The sequence below is a fragment of the Rhamphochromis sp. 'chilingali' genome, assembly GCF_963969265.1.
Source record: "Rhamphochromis sp. 'chilingali' genome assembly, chromosome: 2".
Lineage (NCBI taxonomy): Eukaryota > Metazoa > Chordata > Actinopteri > Cichliformes > Cichlidae > Rhamphochromis > Rhamphochromis sp. 'chilingali'.
In genome coordinates this window covers 51,961,379-51,984,749 of record NC_137930.1, presented here as the reverse complement: position 1 = coordinate 51,984,749, position 23,371 = coordinate 51,961,379, and the positions used below count along the sequence as shown (strand labels likewise).

The 23,371-nt window shown below is 41.3% G+C and overlaps 2 protein-coding genes across 3 annotated transcripts in view; one reads left to right on the top strand and one right to left on the bottom strand.

The window, feature by feature from the left end:
• Positions 1 to 1,017: 1,017 nt before the first annotated feature.
• Positions 1,018 to 23,371, top strand: part of tmem117 (transmembrane protein 117) — a 48,216-nt gene continuing 25,862 nt past the window's right edge. For both annotated transcript variants that reach the window (XM_080864808.1, XM_080864807.1), the window contains exons 1-3: positions 1,018 to 1,414; positions 2,865 to 3,172; positions 20,908 to 21,040. In XM_080864808.1, the coding sequence (XP_080720934.1) occupies positions 2,893 to 3,172; positions 20,908 to 21,040 (413 nt within the window). In that variant the 5' untranslated portion in view covers positions 1,018 to 1,414; positions 2,865 to 2,892. The remainder of the gene's footprint in view (positions 1,415 to 2,864; positions 3,173 to 20,907; positions 21,041 to 23,371) is intronic.
• Positions 13,882 to 16,763, bottom strand: LOC308391626 (P2Y purinoceptor 1-like; the record flags this gene model as incomplete). The annotated part of the gene is made up of 2 exons (XM_080874280.1): positions 13,882 to 14,870; positions 16,718 to 16,763. 2 exons carry the CDS (start codon positions 16,761 to 16,763, stop codon positions 13,882 to 13,884), a joined length of 1,035 nt encoding a protein of 344 aa, XP_080730406.1.

Below are 23,371 nucleotides of genomic sequence, written 5' to 3'. Positions count from 1 at the left end.
AAATATGTTATTTTATGTGCTGGAATGTGCAGAAAATAGGTTTAAATGTTAAACAAATTTATTCAAGTCAGAGAATGTTGCATATAATTAAATTTTTGCTTGATGCATAAAGTTAAAAGATTAAAACTGATAAAACAAGTTAAAAAAATAGACTTTTCCATTTGATTACATTTTGTATGATGGATTATGCAGAAAAAGTAGAATTGGGCTGAAAGATCTATCGCTTTATCACCTCTTCAGGTTGTAAATCATGTTTTTAAAAAGTAACTAAGTAATTAATTACTTTTGAAAATAAGTAATCAGTAAAGTAACGGGATTACTTTTTGAGGAAGTAATCAGTAATTAGTTACTGATTACTTTTTTCAAGTAACTTGACCAACACTGATTGTGACTAAACAAATGAATGATCACTGGCAAATTGCACCTCGTTCCAGTGTCCAGGTAGGATAGACTATTCCCCTGATATGATGAGTTTAGATAATGTGGATAATTTTATCGGATATTCTGGTTGAAGATGAAAGACCGTTGACACTCAACTCTTCAACATAAACCAGGACGATTACAGTCACTGTGGAAGTTTGTTTCTGGCACTGAAAAAAAAAGCTGGGATCTCAAAGTTTTGAATTAATAATTCAAAATTTAGAGGAAATAACTCCAAATTTCGAGTTAGGTATCCCAAAGTTTTGAGTTAATAAGTTAAAGATTTGCGTTATTATCGAGTTATGGGTGACAGTTTTTTTTCCAGAAGCGGAAAAAATCTTCCTCAGAAAAATCCTCATAGAAATCTGGTAGTTTCTAATGATGTTTAATGGGTTAAGTTCAAGTAACTTGAAAAATAAAGGAAAACAACATCTAATCCGTTAATATTAGAGGTTCGTCCTTGGCCTGTTGTGATACATATATTGGTATACTTATAGATTCCTCAAGTCTTACTTGTGTTATGGATGTCGCTATCATTTTATTTTGAAACACGTGAGCGGAAGTCGTGTATTTGTATTGGCTCTGACTTTGGCGCTAGTGAATCAACGTGTTGGCTACATTGCGTTGCACTGATGCTGCGCTTGCTGTGTGGATTCAGCCTCCTCCATCCTTGCTACAGCGGCGGTAGAAGCGTCCTACTTACTACCCAGAAACCGCACCTCACGGCGGGGACTCAGTGACGAAGCACCGCCCGCTTAATAGCCGCCCCGCCCGGCGTATGGACAGTCCGGCACAATGACAGAGGATTTGTGGGTGCCTCTGTCGTATACCAACAACAACAGGTCGCATGGATAATCCCACTTCAGCCCTGTCGTATCATCTCCTGTTTAGGATGATTAGAGCGCCGCTGCCGGCTTGATGTGGCCGGAGAGCAGAGCGGGAGCGGGGCTTCTCGTCCTGGACATCGACTGAGAGATAAAACGGCGTGGAGCAGGTGTGTAAAATCGTGTTGACTTTACCCACTGCACATGCACAAATGAGAAAAAGCGACGTGCATGCAGGTAACTTGCACGGATTTTGGCTGTCCCACATCTCACTCGGTGTACCCTACATTCAGATAAGAAGGAACCAAAATGGTCAAGCTTGTTGTGATATCTCATAATTATATAAGGTCAGTGATGTGACATTTGGCGTCGTTAGAAGGGAGATTGGTGCGATCACGCACTAATGCCCTGAACACGATAGTCCATTCAGAAATTGCCAGAAGTGCCTCAAATAGAGAGGCCATTTGGAGTATTTCCTGCAGCACTTAGACTGCTCTGCTCTGATCAGTGCAAATCTAATCTTTATGCTTTAGAGGGAGTTCAGGTCCCGAAACATCAGTTGAGCTCTTCATTACTCATCGTGGTTATCTAGGGTATAGCCCACCCACCCACCTTCAGATAAACTTATCCCCGCCCAGTTTGTTCTTTTTTGGGTGCTAAGTCCCACTTAACTCATGTTTTGGGACTCTCTGGTCACAAGTTGCTAGCCACAGAATGGGAGCAGGTCCCTGGTCACACTAAAAGTCTGCCTTCTCCTCCTGCTCGTCTTCCTCTAAATGCTTGCAGTTTGATAAAGAAAGCAAACTAAATCTGCATTTTACCTCATCAGCCTACTATCACCCAAGGTGGCAGCATCATGACAAGACAAACATGATGCTGGTGAAATTTAATAGCCAGGTCTATTTTTGAAGCCATTACATAATTCCTTCTTCCCCCTCCATGCCCTGTTTTAGGGAAGGTATGAAAGCAGGCAGAAGTTCAGCCCAGCAAAGTCAGACGGTTCAAAGAGGTAGAGAGCGATGGAGTAAAGAAAGAGTGGAGTTCATGGGTGAATAATGATTAAAAATACAGGAGGGACGGGGTGTCTGCAGGTTACTCATGCACTGCTTGGCTGGTGTTGCCGGGGAAAGCCTCACTGTAATGCTGGAACAGTTTTTTTTAAGAAGAGCGCAGAGCAGACGGGCTGAAAGGAGACGAGCCAGCGATTTATAGCTAATAGATATATAGTACTTCAAGAGTCCACCACTTCCAGGTATGACACGACACGTGATTCACCGGCACAAGAGGACACTTGAGTGGATTGATCGTCCACTTTATGTTATTTTTCTCTCCTTTAAATCGATTACAGGATATAGGCTGTTTGCTAATTTACAGCTGAGTGATAATCTTAGGACTGATTGGAAACTCTGGTTTTGTGTTAAGAAATCTGTGTGCGTTATTGGAGGTGCTGCTCTATCTGAGCCGGGTCTGAATTGAGCATGATCCTAATCCATTATCTTTAGTGATATTCCAACCACTAATCTGTGTCTGAGGGGTGCGTTTGCTCTAATCTGCCTGGCTGGTAATGTAATCTGACTAAAAGAAGCACTTTCTCTCTCTCTCTCTCTCTCTGACTCCCAGGTGTAGTGTGGCTGGAGGGCTTAGCAAGATGGAAATAGATGCCCTTTTTCGCTACTATTTCCAGCACCCGTGGTCCCGTCTCATTGTGGCGTACCTCGTCACCTTTTTTAACTTCCTAATTTTCGCCGAGGACCCCATCTCTCACAGTCAGACAGAGGCCCATATGATTGTGGTGGGGAACTGTTTCTCTTTCCTCTTCAACAAGTACCCAGGCCTCGGGTGGAACATCCTGAAAGTAATTGGCTGGATACTGGCCATTATCACTGGCCTGTTAGCCGGGAAGTTTATATTTCACCGCCAGCTCTTTGGTAAGTCATGCACACAATAATGCAGTGGAATGTGCAGAGTAATGGCTTTTCTGTCTGAGGGAACTCCCCCCACCACCCCCATTGATGTTCTTGTTGTTGCTATTCATCGGGGAGAAGCACGTTTATACTCCTGCTCTGCTTTTTTTTTGTCAATGGGAACGTAATTAAAGAGATTGTTAATTATTTTCTTTGTTGAAATCGCTGCTGATTCATCTTTTCATTGCGGCAACTAGATGTACACTGAAATTCTATATGAGGACTTGCATTCCTTCAACAGATTTGTGACTAGAGGTGTTTAGAAATGTCTCAGTAGAAAAAGTGCAGATGGAAATAATATTAGAAGATTACCTCAGAGACTTAACGTTGGACTCACAAGCACACTCCTGTATTCATGGCAGACACCCAAGCAATAAACAAAATTTCCCTTATTTCTTCCTCTAATTATTCCAAAATATAAAATGAAGAGTGTCTGCTAAAGTTTGTGTATGCAGTGATCTTTTTGTATGTGTTTCTTTATACATTGCTCTGCAATAGTCCTGAGCTTTCTCTCGTTTTAATGTATTTTTGCTGTTGCGGAGCCAGATGTTCTTGTAATGTTTTTTTAACCTGCTCTTGAGAAATATTTCTCCAGGCTTTCTGAAGGTCTGTGAAAGTTTTTCTTTGGACATTCGTTTGCTTTTTTATTTTAATTTTCAGTCCTCATAGCTGACCACTTTCAAATGCTTTTTGTTGTTGGTTTGTTAAGTGACTTAACAGGATGATTTATAGGTCAGTGTTATGTATTTACACATAACAGACAATTTAGCAACTTCTACATTTTAAACTGTATTTATTATGTGTTTATACTTTTATATTTATTTATTTTAGCTTGATAGGCATACAATTTATGTACCAATAAGGTGATTCCCAAAGAGATACTAGTCGAAAATCTGGTGTTGCATAAGCAAGCATGTTGTGCAATGTGCCCTTAAACATCTACAGTAGATCAACAGTATCTGAAGGCATTGTCCTTAAGAAATATAATAAAGTACCAGCAAAGACTTGACACAGAACCTGAGTGAAGCATTTCGCTGTTCAGTTGATCCGTCTGCTGTTCACTGAAGCCTCGTCAGAAATGGTCTCAATGGTTGTGAAGACGTCTTTCTTAAGGAAGGGAAACGGGGAGAAAAAGGCTGAGGTGTGCCAGCTACACAAGAACTGAACTGTGAAAAAAGTGGCAATCGGTCTTAAAAAGTGATGAACTTAAAACTTTGAGATTTTAAAGCCTGAAGTATTTGGTTCAAATTGTCATCGATATGCATGGAAAAGATCAAGAGGGAGGTACAACAGTGAGTGTTCAAAGCCATCTGTAAAGCACGGTGGAGGCTCTGTCATGGTCTGGGACTGCATTTAAGCCAGTGGTGTTGGGGACATTGTGAATACAGAAGAGTATGATCTTTTTGGTTCATCTTGCTGATTCATCTGAAAAGCATCTGATTGGTATCAGTTTCGTGTTTCAGGACACCAATGATCTCAAACACACTACCAAAGCAGTAATGTCATACGTGGACAGAAAAAAAAAACACAGTGCGACACCATCAGTCATCGACTGGCTTTCCCACAGCCTGGGCCTCAGCATTATTGACGCAGTATAAGAACAGAACAGAAAGCAGCCAACACCCAAAGAACAGCTTTGACTGATCTTCAAAAATCCTGATGAACTATTCCTAAAGACTACTTAAAGAAATGTCAAGAAAACTTGCTTAAGAGAGCTTACACTGTGTTGAAGAATACAGGTGGTCATATAGTAAAGACTTTCAATCATTTTACAATTTTTCCTTTTCTATATCATAGTTGTATGTATGTATGTTTATATGTTTCAATAAATCACTTCCTCTATTTATCACTTCTCTAGGATAATACTGTACAATGAATTTAGGGGTGGATAGAGACTTTTGCACAGTGCTTTAGCACTTCGCTTTTAACATTCTTGCTAACAAGAGATGGTTGTAGTGAAATAATATTAACTGCAGCATGTCGTATTAACAAAAGTGCAATGAAAGCTTCCCAAAAAATGTTACACCAAACAGAACAATGGTGAGAGTGCGAGAGACTGAAGAAAGAGTAAGAACCTGACAGGAAAGCATCATCATCAGAGCTTTTTAGTTAAGTTTACAGTCAACTAAAATTTATTGTAAACAACCAAAGAGAAGCTGTTGGAGTAATCAGTATGAAATGCTTCCAAACTGCTGGCGTTCAGCTGTTAGCCTCCTCCATGCTGTATTAGCTTTACCAGTAGCAGCTGGTGCACTGCTGTGTGGTATAATAAACAGAGAGCAACATGGAAGTGAATTCAATAGATTAGCTTTATATATATCAGCAAATTGTCACAATATCCGATCCAGCCTTTTGAGTCAGGATAGGACTGATAACTGACCCAAATCAATTTTCTTTTCCCCCCCACAGATGCAGTAGTTGTTCTCAAAATCTGTATTCAGATTTTGATGTGTGATATCAGTAAAGTTCCCCGTTTAATAGAGCTGTTTTACTAGAACAGGGCTGTAGTTTTTCATGCCAGTCAAACTGTCTCAAGTGAAAGACTAAGGGTTTGTCACTGCAAGAAAGTTCAGGTGGTGTCGGCATACGAATGCATTAACACTAATGAAGGCTTTGTTCAAATATGATAGACTATAATAGCAGAACTCTTTATGTTGTTACTTCGAGCTGTGTTTTTCCTGCTGTGACAGGTTGAGAAGCTCTGCAGCGGAACATGTTAGTCAGCTCTCACACCTCTTTGATACATTTCCTCTTCTTTTTCACCAACCTGGCTTTTTTTTCATCTGTTCGTATGACACTTGTATCACTCTGTTGCTCGCTCGGCTTCCTCCTAGTCACTCTCCTTTATAACGGCTGTGACTCCATTGTCATCCTCCCTTCACTTTTATGAACTGCGCAGTGCTTCCAGTTGAACTCACGCGTTTCATTTCCTGCTCACTTCACAAGTCACTTAGTGCCGGATATTATTGGGCACGCTGGTTTATCTTCTTGGATGAACCGTTACCGACTATAATTAGACGGCACAGAGTGGTGGCGGGTGCTCGAAGTGATCATCTTCTCTGAACATAAATAGAAAACTGAGAGTCCATGATGACATGACAGTTTCAGCAAATGCAGAGTCCTTCCTATAAGACGGGAAGTGGAGCAAGTGGGGAGTTATTAGATCTAGTAATAGCAAAATTGTCTCTTCACTTGCAATCACTGAATAAATTGGAGGGTTTTTATACTTAGAGTCTAATGTTTTTTTTTTCTTTCTTTTGGGTCAGGACTCCATTACTAGACTGAGAAAATAAAAAGGTAATTTGATATGATTTAAATAAATGTTTGTCTGAAATAGAACATGTAATATTTATTCATTGCAAAATATAAAATATCATATATAGTATATAATACATATAATAATTGCATTTTTAAAGCCTTAACAAAAGGCCTTAACATGATGCGTAAATTTACATATTTTGGATTTTCTGGGCTCATCTATCATTGGTGGGTATAAATGCCCATATCTAAATAAATGCAAGTTTTGTTATAGGAAGTTGGGTTGCTGCAACTACTTCTTGATCAGCCACAGTGATGTGTTCACGGTGAAAAGATAAAAGAATGGATTTTCATTTGGTTTAAGATGATAAAACTAGCTAGCTTATTGCTCAGAGGTTCTAAATTATAGCTTAGTGTCACTGTGCGCTTGCGTGTATAGACCATCAACAATGTGGCAAATTAAACCCCTTTCAGACGTGTGTACTCACTAGGCTGTGAAATGAACACTGATCACTACAACCTCATACACACTTTCAGTACAACAAGTCTGAACTGCATGGAGTTGCATTAACGAATAGACACCCATCAAGAGTACTGACTAATTGACTCACATAGGCAATGCTTACATGTGTGAGACATGAGACTGTAGAGCACCTACCCAAGAAGTGGCACTTTAGTCCCTACTCTGATCATCACATTAGGGTTAAGATGAAATATTTCTTTCTTTGTTTTGTTTTTTTCACGGTTTCATTTTCATCTTCTGGGGTATTTCTTGTTGTCTATCTCTCTTTCTCTATATATATATATCTATTGTACCAGTATCCAGTATCGGTTGACTTGAGGTGTTTTATGTTGTAAGGTAAAGACCCTGCATTATTACATATCACAAACCCTATGAGCAAGCACTTGGTGACAATGGGAAGGAAAAACTCCCTTTTAACAGGAAGAACACTCAGCCAGAACCAGGGGCTGCCATCTGCTGCGATCGGTGACAAAAGACATGCTGTGAGAGAGAGCCAGAGTTTAAAAGTAACTAATGATTAAATGCAACAAAAGGGTCCAGTGTCACCTGATGCAACCCTAACTATAAGCTTTATCAAAAAGGGAAAATTTAAGCCTAATCTTAAAAGTAGAGAGGGCATCTGTCTCTGGAATCCAAACTGGGAGCTGGTCCCACAGTAGAGAGGCCTGATAGCTGAAGAGTCTTCCAGCCATTCACTTCTGTATGCAAAATCTCATTGCTTTTTCTTTCTTGTTTAATTTTTATTAATCTAAATATCAGTACAACAATTTCAATTTCAAAACATTGTAAAAAGGAGGTTTTAAAATTAATTGTAAATGTGTTCTTTAGGTCCATCTGCAGTACTTATATTGTCCACCAGATTAATAAAGGAAAAAATTTAAAGGGTCTATTCATCCTTCTATCTAACCACATGACCAGTTTGGTCGGGATTAGGAATGGAGGATAAAGTAAATTGTCCTGATTTTTGTTCATCTGCTTGGCTGTATTAAGAAAATCCTTGTGAGTTAGGGAAATACCCACTGACTCTCATCACCAGAGAGTGCCTTCACTTTAACAGACTGGCAAAGCCAGCGTGTTACATTTACTGGATGTAACGGAGGTTAAGTGTCAGACTGCTCCCCAAAACAGCAGATTTTAAAATGCGCGCTGCCATTTCATTACAGTCGGGTTAATCAAATTTTATTCATTGTGCATTTGGCACTCCGAAAGCATTTCCAACGTTCATACAAGACTTCAGTCAGAAAATGTTTAGCAGTTCTAACTTCTTCATCGGAACGAAGTTGCTTTTTAAAAAGTAAGTTTTGTGATATTTTGTTCCCAAACTATTACATGTTTATGCTACAGTATTTTCTTGGTCTGTGATTTTAGTTTGTTATTGGACAATTGCTAAGCAGCATGATGGCGTCACAATATGTCCTGCACAATCAGGTGGCTACAGGCAGCATGATGATGGAAAAGAACCTACAGGGGACTCGGGTGTATCTGTTTGCATACAAATAAATCCACTATATAACTATTTTCATAATTCACATAGTGCTCAAACTGGGATTTGTACATCATTTTAAAATCACATTGACACAAAATATTTTTCCAGTTCTGGAGTGTTGTGGAAGCTCCAGACTCTTGGTGTGTTACACCACCAGCATTTTGTCAGTTGCATGATTCATAATGGTAATGTACAGTAGGTGTGCATGTAGTTCAGTCAGTTTTATGTCAGGTTTTACACTAGGGCCTGGTGGATCTGTATCGGGGTCAATGCAATTGCATTAGCTCTAAGGTATGTAGGAGAGGAGTGCAGCTCATTCATAGCCAGGTGCAACTAATGCACTTCAACAAGCTTCTGAACAGATGGTTTGGACTTCTGTGTGCGGGCGTGTGTGTCTGTAAGTGTGAGAGAGCGGCGATATTTTGCAAGCACATGCACGGATGTGTGTTTGTGCGTGTGTCTGAGTGAGGCTGAGAGTTGGAGAGGCGAGATATGCCATGCACAACATTTCAGTGGAGCGGTTATGCAATCACAAACACAGGTAGAGCATAAGAGAAGCACTACAGAAGCAGGCCCACAATAAAATCTATCATCCATTATAAGTCACACAGGCCCACATGGCCCACTTACTGCTCATCGTGATATCCCCCACTAACATTGTGCAGATATCAGTCTACTATCTCTTCTATCCTCTGATACGTAGGGAGCCAGTGGGAATGCTTCTGGGTAGGAACACAATCCATGCAAAGGTCTGAGCATCTTTAAAAAAAAAGCACTTTGGAGTGGCAGACTGAAAGTTTTTTTTGTTTTTTTCCTGTATCCACATTTAGAAGAGGGTGTCTTCTTGTTCCCTTGAACCAGAGCTAAAGTTCTGACACTGTTTGCAGTTACATGCCTAACTTTATAGAAATGTGTCTCAGGCCTGGAAGCTGACATCGGTTTTGAAAGGTGACACATCCCCTGCATCATTTATAATTTATCATGGCCTAGAAAATGTTTTGCTGTGAATTGCACCCACAGCCTTCCTCTTTTTGTGCGGTATTTGTCACAATATATATATTATGTCCCCTCTCAGAAACTTACAGTTTTTAATCCAGTTGCTGCATAACACTTTATTTGAACTAGTTTTCATTCGTGTTGCTATACGGGTTAGGCATGGGTGCACTGCAGTGTTTCCACAGTGAATAAACGCTCTTTGATGAGTGACTTGTGTGATTTTTAAGTTGACATTTGAGGCTCAAGGAACAACCTATCCTGCTCCATTCAGCCTCTCAAGGCTATGTTTGCTCTCTAATCGAGTGGGTGCTAGCCAATGACTTCTGGTCATTCAAGGCAAGACTGGCTGTCATTACACATTTGTATGAAATCTTGGGTCATACTGGGTTCTCTGGGTTTCATGTCAATGAGTTCCTAATGAAATAATTGTTAGAGCCAGACCCAGTGTTCCAAGTCTCAGTCACGCAAAGCCACGTAACTATATGGGTATAGCTATTATAAATGCCGATACCGATATATGGCTAAATTGCTAATATTAGCCTGTCAGTCGGGCTCTAATAAGTGTGTTACAGGTGAAATAATGTGAAGAAGGAAGATTGTTTTTAAAAAGTACAGCTAAAATTTAACATTTAGTTTAGGTTAGTATAAATGCAGCCGTCTATTTTGTCAATTTTGACTGTGCAGAAAATGACACTGCCCATCTCTTTAATGCTGCCTCAGTGACCATATTAGCATAAAATATTCACCTATTTCTCTCTGAGGCTTTGTGAATTCCAAAAGGCAAAGTGAAGGGTAATGTTAATTCATGTGGAGCACTGTCCTAACTGGATTAGATCCTACTTTGCATGTTATTACAGACACTTACATTCAATCAAGCTATGACTTCTCTTATCCACCTGAATGAGTCATTTAAGGCTCCAGATATTGTGATTAGCTCTTAAAAAATAGTAAGTAATGTGAGAGTTGTCCTCCTATGGTCACAGACGTGTGTGTGTGTGTGTGTGTGTGTGTGTGTGTGTGTGTGTGTGTGTGTGTGTGTGTGTGTGTGTGTGTGTGAGAGAGAGAGAGAGAGAGAGAGAGAGAGAGAGAGCGAGCGCGAGCGCGCGCGAGCAAGAGCGAGCCTCTCATCCCCTTTTCTCTAGTCTTGATGATTGTAGCCTGCAGGATGCCATCTGGGTTCTGTCATGAGTTATTACTGTGGCAAGCAAAGGCTGACATGGCTTATGTACAGCATTATGTGGCCGCAGGTCAAAGTGAACTGAGTCTGTGTAGGAGTCAATGTGTGGGTGGCAGGATAGGAGGCTCTGTGTGTTATATTTATATGTATGTAGCTATGCGATATTTTATTGCCCGTGCATTTGTCTCTTAGATGATGTGCTACAGTCGTGAGCAGGAAGTCTTTCCGAAATAATGAATTGTTGAAGTGAATTTTTGTTGCAGTCAGTTTCCCTGACTTCCCTGTCATTGTAAATTTAGGTGTGAACAAAAATAAATGTGCTACCTTAGGCTCCAGGAAAGGTTAAATGCACACAGGTTTTAAAGCTTGATCACCATCAGCACCTCTCTACGGAATGTTTTTTAGAATCATTGCTTTGGTTCAGTCTCACCATTTTCATGAGAAATTCAGTTAGTGTTTTCCTAGCTCTTGGACATAGCTAAGCGTGTGTCAGCTAAAAACGTAACACAAGTTATTTCCCCAGGATTCTGGCTCTTGCACCTCCTACTACATGACAAGCAGCAGGCGTAGTGGAGAAAAGGAAATCGTATTTGGAAGCGTACCTTTCCTTTATGAGATAATAACATAACCTTTTTGTTGGTTGTGAAGGGAAATTTGCCTTTTATCTTGTGTTGATATACAAACCTCAAAAATTATCTGGAATATCACATGAAACTACAGATCAAGAATTAAAAAATCAAAAACTGACAAGTAATTGAACAGCAGAGGGAGACAAAGACACAAAGAGCAAGCAAACAAAGGAAACCAGCCAAGAGGAAATTGCTTATTTACCTGAAATGTATGACTTCAGAGCCAAGCCATAAATAACAAAACTAGACTTCCACACTGCTTACTGGAACAGGTACAGTGGTACACTGGCCTAGTTGCCAGCTCTCTATGTCTCGGCTCTATTTTCTGCAGTCTCCCAGTGGAGGGAGTTCTTTTGTCACTTTCCCACCTCTGATTTATTATCCATATGCTTAGTTACAGAGGTGCTCAGCTCTGGGGACATTAGTAGCCGTAGCTGCTTCAACAAACACCCCCCACCCCCCCACCCTGCCTCACAGTGTTGCCACAGCTTGGCAAATAAGCAATGTGATGAATGGGTTTGGTCCTGTTCACATGCTCAACTGCAGATAGAGAGGAAACTCAGGGTTTCTGTTCTGTTTTTTTGTTGTTGTTTTTTGTGTTCTGTTTTTTTACTCTTAGATCCCTAAGGGGGCAGGATTGTTCTGAGGTTTGGAATCAAAACAAGATGCAATAGTGCTGCATACTGAAACCTAAAATAGATGAAAGTGCATATGCATTATATGCAAACCCTCACAGTTTACAGTATAATGTGTATGAATAGATGACTTGAATACAGAGCAATGTTTGCAATACAAAGACTGTGCATTGTGTAGTTCAGGTATCAGTATGGATGGTACATTGTTGATGATGATCACATTTTCCATGGTAGCATCCACTTCTCTGCAATACAGTCAAAATATTTGAACAGGTACGGGCACCATAACTAACGAATAACAAGCGTCTAACAGGATTATATTTAATTTACCTGAGCCTTTCTGTTTTGATACAGGCTGAAGTCAGAACCTGAACGTCATATAGGGATTGTTAAAATCTTAAGGGTCGGGTGACATAGAGTGTGTTTGGCAACCACAAGCTGTCAGATCAGCTTTGATGCTCCTCTTTAATAGACTCTGATAGTCAGTGTGGGGTGAACATTTGATAAATAACACAATTCACGTGATTGTCATGCTATGAAAAGCATAGCAGGCTAAACATCCATTCAAAAATGAGTAAAGTTCTGATAAGCAGACATTTAAGGTCTTCGAACTTGACTGGTCTGATGTTTTAAATTAGTAGTATACTATGCAGTGTGGACTCACAGACACTAATTTGTGCTTTGAGGTGTGAACGTACAGAAAAAAGATTAACGGAGACTGGATTTTTAAGATTGATACCAATATTTGGCCGATGTATATATAATTTTTCTTTTCACGAAACATAAACGGATTTCGGTATTTTTTGTTATGCGCAGTTACAGAGTTCTTACTATCATAATGTAATATGACAATGCAGTTTAAAAATAATCTTGTTTTATTGTCACAGCAAGTCGTGGATTACCTGTTTACACTCTGCCCACCTCTGCTCGGATCAGCTGGTTGTTGTGTTTGTGGCATTCCGTGTTGCCAACAGGGAAGTTGTGGCCAAATTCACCAATGTGGAAAACTTCCACATTGGTGAATTTGTTATGAGTAAAAGACTCACTGCCACCAAAACAAGGAAACTGAAATACTTTGATGTAAAGCAACAAATAAAATCTGCTTAAAGTAAAGGAAAATTGAAAGACTTGGTCGTGGTATAATATCCTTAAGCCAGTGATTTAGACTTGGCACACTAGTAATATTAAGAAATTCTGTGGACACAAAATAGATTGTGCTATTATTTGCCAACGGTCTTGGAGGATGAGGTACTTAAAGAACCTTTTATTCAGGTCTTTGGAAAATAATTTGTCACTTGTATGACTCTCATACATTATATAAGCAAAACTCAAGCTTGTGTTATCAGTGAGTGTGACGTTAGCTGTGCACAGATTTTAATAGGCACAGCTTCAATGCACAAACAAGGATAAGACCACAGAAGATTTATTGATTAATCTGATTTATTTTCATCTTAACCAAATGTTTATGTAATATAGAATAGACAATAATGCAATCTTGCTGTGTTGTTGCATTGATCCCAGATGGTCAGTCACAGCACTATACTTTTTCATTCCTCTTACACAGTAGATTCAGTAGCAGACAGGCCAGGATAATTATACTATTATATCATATCTGCCACTGGCACTGTAGCAACAGGGAAGCTGGATTCTTGCTCTAGCACTTTTGTCCATTTGTGGAGGCGCTTATGGTAAAATGCTGATTGTTTGAACTGGAGATAGTGTGTTGACTATACATTGTTTTTAACACTTAGTGCTACTATACTACAGACCTGGTTGTTATGCTTTGTATCCTCTGGGGGCCATTAGGCCATAATTGCCACTAAGGTTGTTCTATATATTTTTGCCACTGGCTCTAAATGACTGGGTCTGCAAAGGAATGCATAGCGCCAACATTATCCTAGTACCATGCCAGGACCTTATTTGAACCAAGGCAAGTTAAGGTAACTAGCCATAAACTGTCTCCAGCAAATCACTCAATTACCCCAATCCTCCTGCTGGCTCTGCAGCAGAACCTCCTGTATTGGCCTCTTTTCCATGCCAGGAACTTCCTCTGGAATTGTTCACCTGCCAGAATATACAGCACTGGGTCCAGGCAGCTGCTTACACTGCACATGGCTTCAGAAAACTCATAGCAAGCATAGAGTACATTGGTGTTGGAGGGGGTCACCAGGTTAGAAATCCTCATGAATACCATGGTGGTGGCCATAGTGTGGTAGGGCAGAAAGGAGACCACAAAGACGAGTATGGCGGCAGTAAGGAGATGCAGGGGCTTTCCTCTCGCTCGGTTGCTTTGACCTCTTGGGAGACGCCTCAAAACTCGAACCGTCATGGTGTAAAAAGCAAGCATGACAGTGAACGGCAGCAGGAAGCCTATTGTTGTTCTGATAATGATGGCTGTTCTGACATAGTAAAAAGGATCCTGGATCTGGTCCACACACACAGTGACATTTTCTGTGGGCTGAATAGAAAAAGTTAGAAATAAGTCAGGAATGGAGCTAAGGACGACCAGCACCCACACGCAGAAGGAGCACAGTTTGGCTTTACCCGCATTCCACCAACGAAGAGAACTGATCGGGTGCACTGTGCCAACGAAGCGGTCGAAACTGATTAGAGTCAGGAAGAGGATGCTGCCATATATGTTGATGTTGAAGAAGGACTTCTTGAACTGACAGAAGATCTGTATGTTTGTGATGTGGGGCCTCCTCAAGGTAATGTAGAGGGAGAAGGGCAGTGTGAGGATCCACCCCGAGTCACACAGAGTCAGGTTAAGCAGGAAAATGTTGCTGGAGCTTGAGGTTTTCCTAAAGCAGGTGTGGTTGATGAGCACTACTAGGTTTCCCAGCAGTCCCACCGGAACAGTGAAAGCAAAGAGCACCAGCACGATGTAGCAATACCAATAGCTGTCCTCAAAATGGTTGCAGAATTCTGTTGACTGGTTCAGGAACACGAGAAGCTCGTCTGGGATTTAAGGACAGGAAGTTGTTAGTTTTTACTACAGTAGTTTTGAAAGGTTGGCTTAAACTAATGTGAGTGGTCAACATTACCATGAGGATAGTTGGATGTCTAATTTACCGAACGTAGCCTTAGAGCTGCTTTGTCTGTCATATGAATGTTTGGACATTTGAAGAGTAATTTGCTCTATTGCTGAGAAGTTGGTGACAAATTGGAGACAGCTCACACATCTGTTTGATGTGAAACTAGATCCAACCAAAGTCTGATAAGCCTGCATTTGTGTTATAGGAAAAAAGTTGATTAATTAACAAGATACCATATTTTAATTTTGCATTGCAATAGGCTGTTTGGGTCTTACCATGATGCACTCTTCTTTACTTCTTTTCACTCTCTATGTGTTTATAGACGGGGTGCAGATAAGTGGTCCGCAGGTGCGCATGCGCTGTCAAAATAAAAGATGCGCACCAGATAAGAAGTTGCAACGCGCGTTTGCGTCCATATAAAAGGCACTGTTTTTGTCCGCTAGAGTGGGATTTTTACGGCATATTCTGCACCACATCTCTGTGCGTTCATCATTGGTTTGAAGCCAGCTCACCTCCTGCAACCACTTTTCCGAGAATACGCGCTTCTTTTGCGGTTCGGACTCCTTCTGACATCTCTTTGGAGGTGGAGGAACACCAAAGTAATTGCTTAAAGGAGCTTCTTCGACATCTTTAAGAGTTCTAAACAAATGTTTGTCCTCCTCCAGAAAATCTTATGTACGCAAACGCGCGTTGCAACTTCTTATCTAGTGCACGTCTTTTATCTTGACAGCGCAGGCGCGCCTGCGGACCACTTATGTGCACCCCTGTTTATAGACCACTTTGCATTTAAAAATGAGTTATTATTAATATCCGTCTCTATTCTACAGTGTGTTTTTGCATCAAACTGAATCTCATCTCATGAAATCGCATTTTGTGTGTTCACAAATGTAAAATTGTGGTTTTCCAGGTACAGCAGTGGGGTTCTTGAAATCTTCTTGTAGCCTTTGAAATCGATGTTAATGGTCAAGAAATGGTGTTGCCCCTCTTGCCTCATTCTAGCACTATATTTACACGGACACACTTTAATGTTTTATGTCATTCTTATTCTGTATTTTAAGACTGCATTCAAAATACTGCATTTTTGTATTCAATAGTTTTTTTTCCCCCCCAAGTCAGATGTTTTCATTTGTTTCACTGACTCTGCTGAGTACTTAAAGTAAGATGTTTCCCCACTCTCTCTCAGGGCTCTCTGTATTTACACTACTGTCTCTATAATCTCTGAGCATCACCAGTGTGTCCAGGAAGTGAGTGCTTGATTGTCTGCTGTGAGCAATGAAACCTGAGGGGACTGTTGATCTGTTCCCTCCACCATGTCGGCCGATGTTTGCACTTAATCAGAGATCAAACATTCATTTTGCTCAGGTGAGCAGACCTTTAATAATTCACATCTTAGCACCCTCTGAAAGGGAGAACAGAAAAATGTCTGCTTTGGTTATTTAAAATGCGTAAATGACAGTGAAACATTCGTCACACTGGTATACTGTACATGTAAGTAATAAATTGTTTCCACAGCAGGAAGCTTTGCATGTTTAATTTGAAAAACCAAAAAAAAAAAGAATTTGTTTCTCCTTCCAGAATCAAACTGGGAATCTTCTTTTGCTCCTGAGTGCTTGGATTAAATTGCAGGGCACTATATAAGTACTGCTCCATTTACCATTTACTAATTATGTCAACAACTACTTTTCACTCAGAAGCTTAATGTTAAGTTTTATAGGTTCATTTACAATAAACTAACTAATGAAAGTATTTGAAGTTGAGATTTGATCTTACCTTCTTTACTTGGTGCTGTACTGTCCCTTTTTAAGAGCTGTGTCATGATGGAGGGATCACATCTCAAGCTGGCTTCAATGCTTCACCACCAATTGTTTGTTTCCCATGTGACTGGAGCTATCGGTGCGCTGCTGCTTTATCTGTGCTGTGTGTGTGTGTCTGTGTATCTGTACATCCGCACAACACAACAAAAAGAGGATTAAACAGAAGTACTGTTTAAATATCAGGCGTAATTGCTTGTCCACGTGTGCCAGTGGATGATTGATTGCTGACTTCTGTTAGTGTTTACTGTCTGTGTGACCTGTGAGTGGATTATGATTTTGTAACCCGAGCACTTCCCCGAAATATCAAATAGAGGTGGAGACTGGAGACCATAAAGACAGAGAGGACCCTGCAGACACAGATTTAGCATTTAATAGAAATGACTTAGGAAGGAAACTGTCAGATGATGGCTAATAGTAGATGATGCGCCTATTTGTAATGAAAAATAAAGCACAAAATACTGGTGTAATGTTTTATGTCCCAAAGATTCTGCCATATTTTACGCTTTATTTTTTACCTTGGTAAACGTGCTATGAAGACGGTTATGTGCAGTGTCAAATCGTCGCCAGTAGATGGAGACAGAGCTGCATCATTGATTTAGATAGAAACGAGGGAATTTGGGCACTTTAGTAACAGTTTCAGAAGAACGACACTATAAACGTAACGGGGATCAGAATGTAATGTCTGTGTGTTTGCACTGTGATTTACAGACATGCAAAGTGTCCCAGTTTCTCTCTGTCTATCTTTTTTTCTTTAGTTAATTTTGTGTTTATGTGTGTGGCTTTCTTGTCAATGTGTGGTGTTGTTGTTGTTGTCCCCAGCCGGGCCGAGCCTTGCAGTAGACATTGCTCATGAATCACGCCTTATCGGGATCCTCCACGGTGGGGAGTTGCAGTGACTCAAAAGGCTTGGCTGAATAGCCTTGAATCACCCCCGAGTTCAATCCTGCCCATACAGGCAATGAGAGGACCCCGTGTTCGATGGCTCAGCGCGCTGCTTTAAAAGTCAGATGTGCCGATGCGCACTGTGCATCTACATCTAAGCGAGGACTCAGTGGCACCGGAGGCAATTAAGTTCACCCATGCAAGTCAATTCAATTATGCAACTGTGATGAGCCCTGAAATACCACAGACAAAAAGACGTATGGTGTGGCCTCACACCAGGCCACTTTGCTTTTGCTTCAACCGCTCCCTCACACCCCTCAAAAATTGAGGAGGAATAATGTTATCAGGAGAACTTTCAGCTTTCTATTCTCTGCAGTACTTGCAATCAATAATCAAAGCTTTCACTAATCCAGCAAGATAATTATATATATCTCAAGTTCATTTTCTGCAGGATTTTCATTCATTATAACCTCACTTTTTTTCTTTCTCTCCTTATCTCAGCGCCCCTTCCACTCCTTAGGAATGTCAACCTCTTGGGGTTTTTTTTATACGCACAGTAGAAAAAACTGACAGTGAGCAAGCAGAGATCGAACAGCATGTAAAACTATTCAAGAGTAAACCAGCCAGGCTGTAATGGGAAAATAAATGGAGCATTCTGCTTTGCTGTCTCTCTCTGGCTGTGTTTGTGTGTGCGCGCTTGTGAACACAAACACAATGAGCTCTTCGGGGAGCTGTAACTCAAAGGGACGCTGACTGAGCTCGAGGAGAGGAAAACAAAGAGTTGTTCCTGGGAAGATGGCCGCTTCTGGCACTGGATCACAGCTCACAGAGATGAAGCAGAGACTGTGCGTGTGTGTGTGTGTGTGTGTGTGTGTGTGTGTGTGTGTGCACATACTGTTATAAACAGTGGAAATGGACTACTATAGCCAAGCTTACTCATCCAGGATTCCTTAATTAAGACTCAGCAGAGTTACCTTGAAGCAGCTGATGGTTGGGGACACTGACTGTCAGATGCTTTGAAGTTTTCTTGGAATTGCTGTTTAATTTAAAGGGGCACTTCACAATTTTTTAAATATTTAATTCAGCTTCCTCATGATGGCAGCTGCTACTTAGTTTGGTTGTATAAGAGCTCCTGCAACTTTGGGTGGAGCTCAGAAAGTTAATCAGATGACGGTCTAGTAATGTCATCGGTATGTCACAACTTGGCTCCCTGTAAAAGATGGACACAGCTGCTGTGACGCCACCCATTGGTTTCTGAAGTCCCATTTTTTTAATCCAGGAAGCGTGTCCTATCGCCATCTAGGTTGCAAAAAAGATCTATGTGATGGGATGTGAGCAGGTCTGACATTGAAAACCTCAATCGTTGGTTTGTGGCTTGTGACTTGCTAATGACAATCACAAGTTGTTAGCTTTTAGAGGATGGTTTCACACCAGTGATAATCCTCCACTTTGAAACATAGCAGGGACAGATTTATAAATTAGACTTAATTTTTTATTCAGCGTAACCCAAAAACTAGTGACTGAGCACTGAACTCATTATAAAAGTGTTTACAGAGTTCAAGTCAGAAAGCTGTTTCCTCAGAGGCTTGTATAGGACTGCAAGTCTTTTTGCAACCACAGGTATCGCCATCTAATGGCCTGCAGATGAAGTGCAGATGTAAGGCACTTTTGCATTGACCTGAAAGCTGGATCCATGTTTTATATGCCTGTGGTCTAACTGTTTGTAACAGAAAATCAATGTTCAGTCAGTGTGCTAAACTGTGTTTTGTTTAGTTTTTTTTTTAATAAAGACATTCTTCACGGATCTCTCACATCACCTGCATCGTAATACAGTTATTTGTTAACTGGGTTTATTTTACTTGCATTGTAAGTGAAAGGGACAGAAGTAACAGGATATGTTTACTTTTCTGTCAAATAAGGCAACACACACTGATGTATTTGACTTTGTGGGGATTAATTGTGTTTTCGTGCTCAGTCACCGCCCCCCCCTCTCCAACCTGTCCATTCTGAGCCAGGAAAAAGCCCTTAATGAGCACATTTCAGTTGGAATTGATTATTGAAAATCAGATTTTCAATACTGCTAATTGCAATGGCATGGAGGTATGTCCTCTCTATTAGCTAATATTTATATGGATATTTCAAGCAGAGCTGCCAAAAACAAAATTGCTTGCATTTTCCTAGCACTTTTATCCAAAGTGCTTTGTAATTGGCCTCTCACTCATCTATTCCATTCTCAGTCAGACGCTAAAGGCAGCAAGCCACCTTGTAAGGTGTCGTTCTCCAAGGACACTTCAAGCCATCAGCGCTGCGATTAGAAGATGACACGCTCTCCCGAGCTAGCCTGCTAATACCTTCGTTGAGATCGTCAAGAGTCAAACAAAATGATCCTTTTCATGAATTTCTTCTGTGATTATTCCGATTTTATAAATCTGCAATGTAAAATCTTTTGGGAATCTCCTAGTATATTTAAGTGTCATCTATTTAGTTAAAGAGTCGATTTGACCCAGGTGGTAGGAAGAAGCACACTAAATGTGCAAAACAGATTGCTTCTGTTGTGTGAGCACTTTTGGGTTGTAGTTCGAGGACTTTGACAGGTGTTGTGCAGTTAAGTTATGCGTGTCTTTGCTTCACACTTGCTATTTTCCCATCATCTTACTTACAAAATAAATGCCTTTTCATCCCACTCTAACCACCAAGTGTCACTTTAAGGTGTAAATATATTAAACAGGAGTCATATTACAAAAGCCAAAATAGCTGTAGTTTTACTAGTGTACAAAATAACCTTCAGAGTTGTGTTGAGTCCTGCCACCAGCTTTCTTTGATTATGTGTTCTGTGCAGAAGGCTGCGTATCTGAATCAATCTTATACTCTGCCAGAAAGGTATTTTACCATAATTTGATTCAAAGCCAGGACTGTATTTAAAACAAAACACCACGGGTCACAAATGTCTGAATAATTTCTCTAAACTGTAAGCGTCATGAAACACAAGCAGACATCCATCGCTGGCATCGTCAGCAGATATAACGACATCCTGAAACCGGGCAGGAAAAGGCCCTTACTTCAGGGCGCTAGAAGTGACGCCTCTAACTGGTCTTTAATCTTAATTCCACTGTGTAAAGGGCACGTGTCTGGCTGTGGAGGACATTATTGATCTCCGACTAATTAATTTACTTTTATCCCCATTTTCGCGGCCATACGTGTTAGCGGGTTGACATGCTGTTTGAAGCGCCACTGACGGCAGTGTCCTTGTCGTGCTCCCTTTAGGTCGATACCTGCGCCTGAAAATGTTCCGCGAGGATCATGGCTCCTGGATGACCATGTTCTTCAGCACCATCCTCTTCCTCTTCATCTTCTCACACATCTACAACCTTTTCCTGCTGATGGCTGGGAGCATGAAGTAAGACGTTCAATCTCTCTCTTTCTCTCTCTCTGCTCCTTCCTACCCCCACCCTCCTTACCTCCTCATTCTGTGCTTCCCATTTGTTAGGGCCATTGTATGCTCCCCTTTGGCTGCTGTAATTGATCTAAATGTCTTGCCTGAATAGAGACTCGATACCGGTCTGATTAATCAGCCCTGACTTTAAATCTCAGGTGAGGGCAGACAAAGTGGAGGGTGGTTAATCCTGAAAGATCACCTTTAGCACCTGCACTTATTCTCCCACGATCTTGACTTTTATTTATTTATTTTTTTAATGTGTTCTTGACATCTCTCTGGCTTAAAACCAAAATGTTGTTTGTTTGTTTTTGTTTTTTTTCCCCGTGTCACTCGGTCTGGGGTCTCGTGTTTTTAGCTACTGCTGCACCAGCTTTCCTGCTGAGAAACCATAGCAGAGCTCCCACACCCACACATCAAGCCCGTGACAGAAATCAGTTTATTGCATTTGCAATGTGGCCATCTAGATGAAGGAAAACACGCCCTTGAAGCGGGCCAACCAGCCAGACACGAGGTCGCAGCAAGGTGATTTACCATTTTATCTGTTTGGCCTGTTAAAAGAAAGAAAGAAAGTGTGGCAGCTGTCTTTTCAGGTACAAGCTGTCACGAAGGGAAGGCCAAGGCTGTTGTGTGTCTATACAGCACTGCTTTTCCATATTAACAAGGAGCTTGAGCTATCCATGAGGTGCAGGCAGATGAAGGCTATTAGCTATAGGCAAGGTGTGGTGTTTTTCTATGGCCAGAGGGATGAGTTTGTATAATCGGCCCATCTGTCACGCCGGCCGGCACTGTGGCACCGGCATCCATCTTGTTCTGTGTCTCGCTGGCCGAGAGACGGGAAGTGGACGGCCTAGCAAAAGGGCCAGAGGAGGTCTGGGAAGGGGGGTCTGCTGAGATGTCGAATGCTGCTTGCTCAGGGAAAAGTTCCCCTCGCAGTTCTGCCGAGTCCATCTGTCACAGAGATGACCCTTATTTTAACATTTCAGTCTTGAATCATAGAGGAGGGGGGGGGGCTTTAGTTTTTTACTCTGTCACTGCATTTTAGAACAGTGTTAAAATGACATCTGGATAATAGTGATGGGGGAGAAATAATGACATGTTCAGACGCTTCCAGAGGCGTAACTTATCATTTACATTTAACATGTGCAAGTTACACAATCTGTTCATGCATCAAATTCATCAGTTGTCTACGTATGAAAAATAAATAGATAAGTAAAAATGGCAGCTGTAACGGCCAATTAAGCAATTACACTAAAACCCATCCCTGTTTGCTTTGGATGTGTGGAGAGTTACAGCAGTTAGTGGGGGGCTGTAAAGCTCTACTGGTGAAGACAGATGGTGCTGTTGTAAAGCGAGTTAGGCCGCCGCTGCCAAGACACCTGCTCAGTTTTTTTTTCTCCTTTCATTTTTTATTTATTAATTTATTTATTTTCTGCACTTGCTCCCACCCGCCCCCCTCCTGTCCCTCTATCCCTCGCTTGTTTTCTTTCGGCTCCAACAGTGTGTCCACCAAGGACCCGGGCCCTGCCAAAAACCATTAGTGTTCACATCTCTGTTCAAGACCGACATGTAAGAGCAATGTTCACACTCCGCCAGGACGCTCCCTCAGAAAACCGGGCTCTGGGCTGTAATAGCAATGTATGCAGCAACGTGAGCGAAAAAAAGGTGACGGAGGGAGGGAGGGAAGAAGCGTGGCGGGCAGTGGGAGAAGTGCTTCAGCCCTGATGATGCAGTGAAACTTAAGTCTTTTGATCTGTGTCCAAAACCCTATTTGCATCGCCTCCTTTCACTCCTCAAAGCGCTTCCCTCCTCCTGCAGCGAGACCGTTGGAGTTTTTTCTCTCTTGCCACAGCCCAGAGGAAAAGTACAATATCCCTTTGTGGCTGCAGCTGCCCCTCCTGTGAGGACGAACGCTGCTTTACCTTATTTATTTATACTGAAAGAAGCAGCTCCTGTGAGGGATCATTACCTCTATGAGCAGGCACGGGGTTTTCCAGCTTTGACATCTTGCCATGTTGCTGCACTGCAGGGGATGCTTTTCTGGTGGCCAGACAGGGGTTTGGCCCGCACTCACACACGCACACACACCCCATATTGTTCACGTCTTGCACCTCGCTCAAGTTAGTAGGGGTGTGTGTGTGCGTTGAATTGGGTGTCTGAGTATGTGCGTGTATGTGTGGAGGGGTGTTGGCTCGCTGACCTGATGCTGTATGCTGGCCATGCCCTGCGCTCATTAATATGCTTTGATTTTCTTTGACCTTTCAGTTGGTCTTGAGCTTGATTTAATTAAATCCA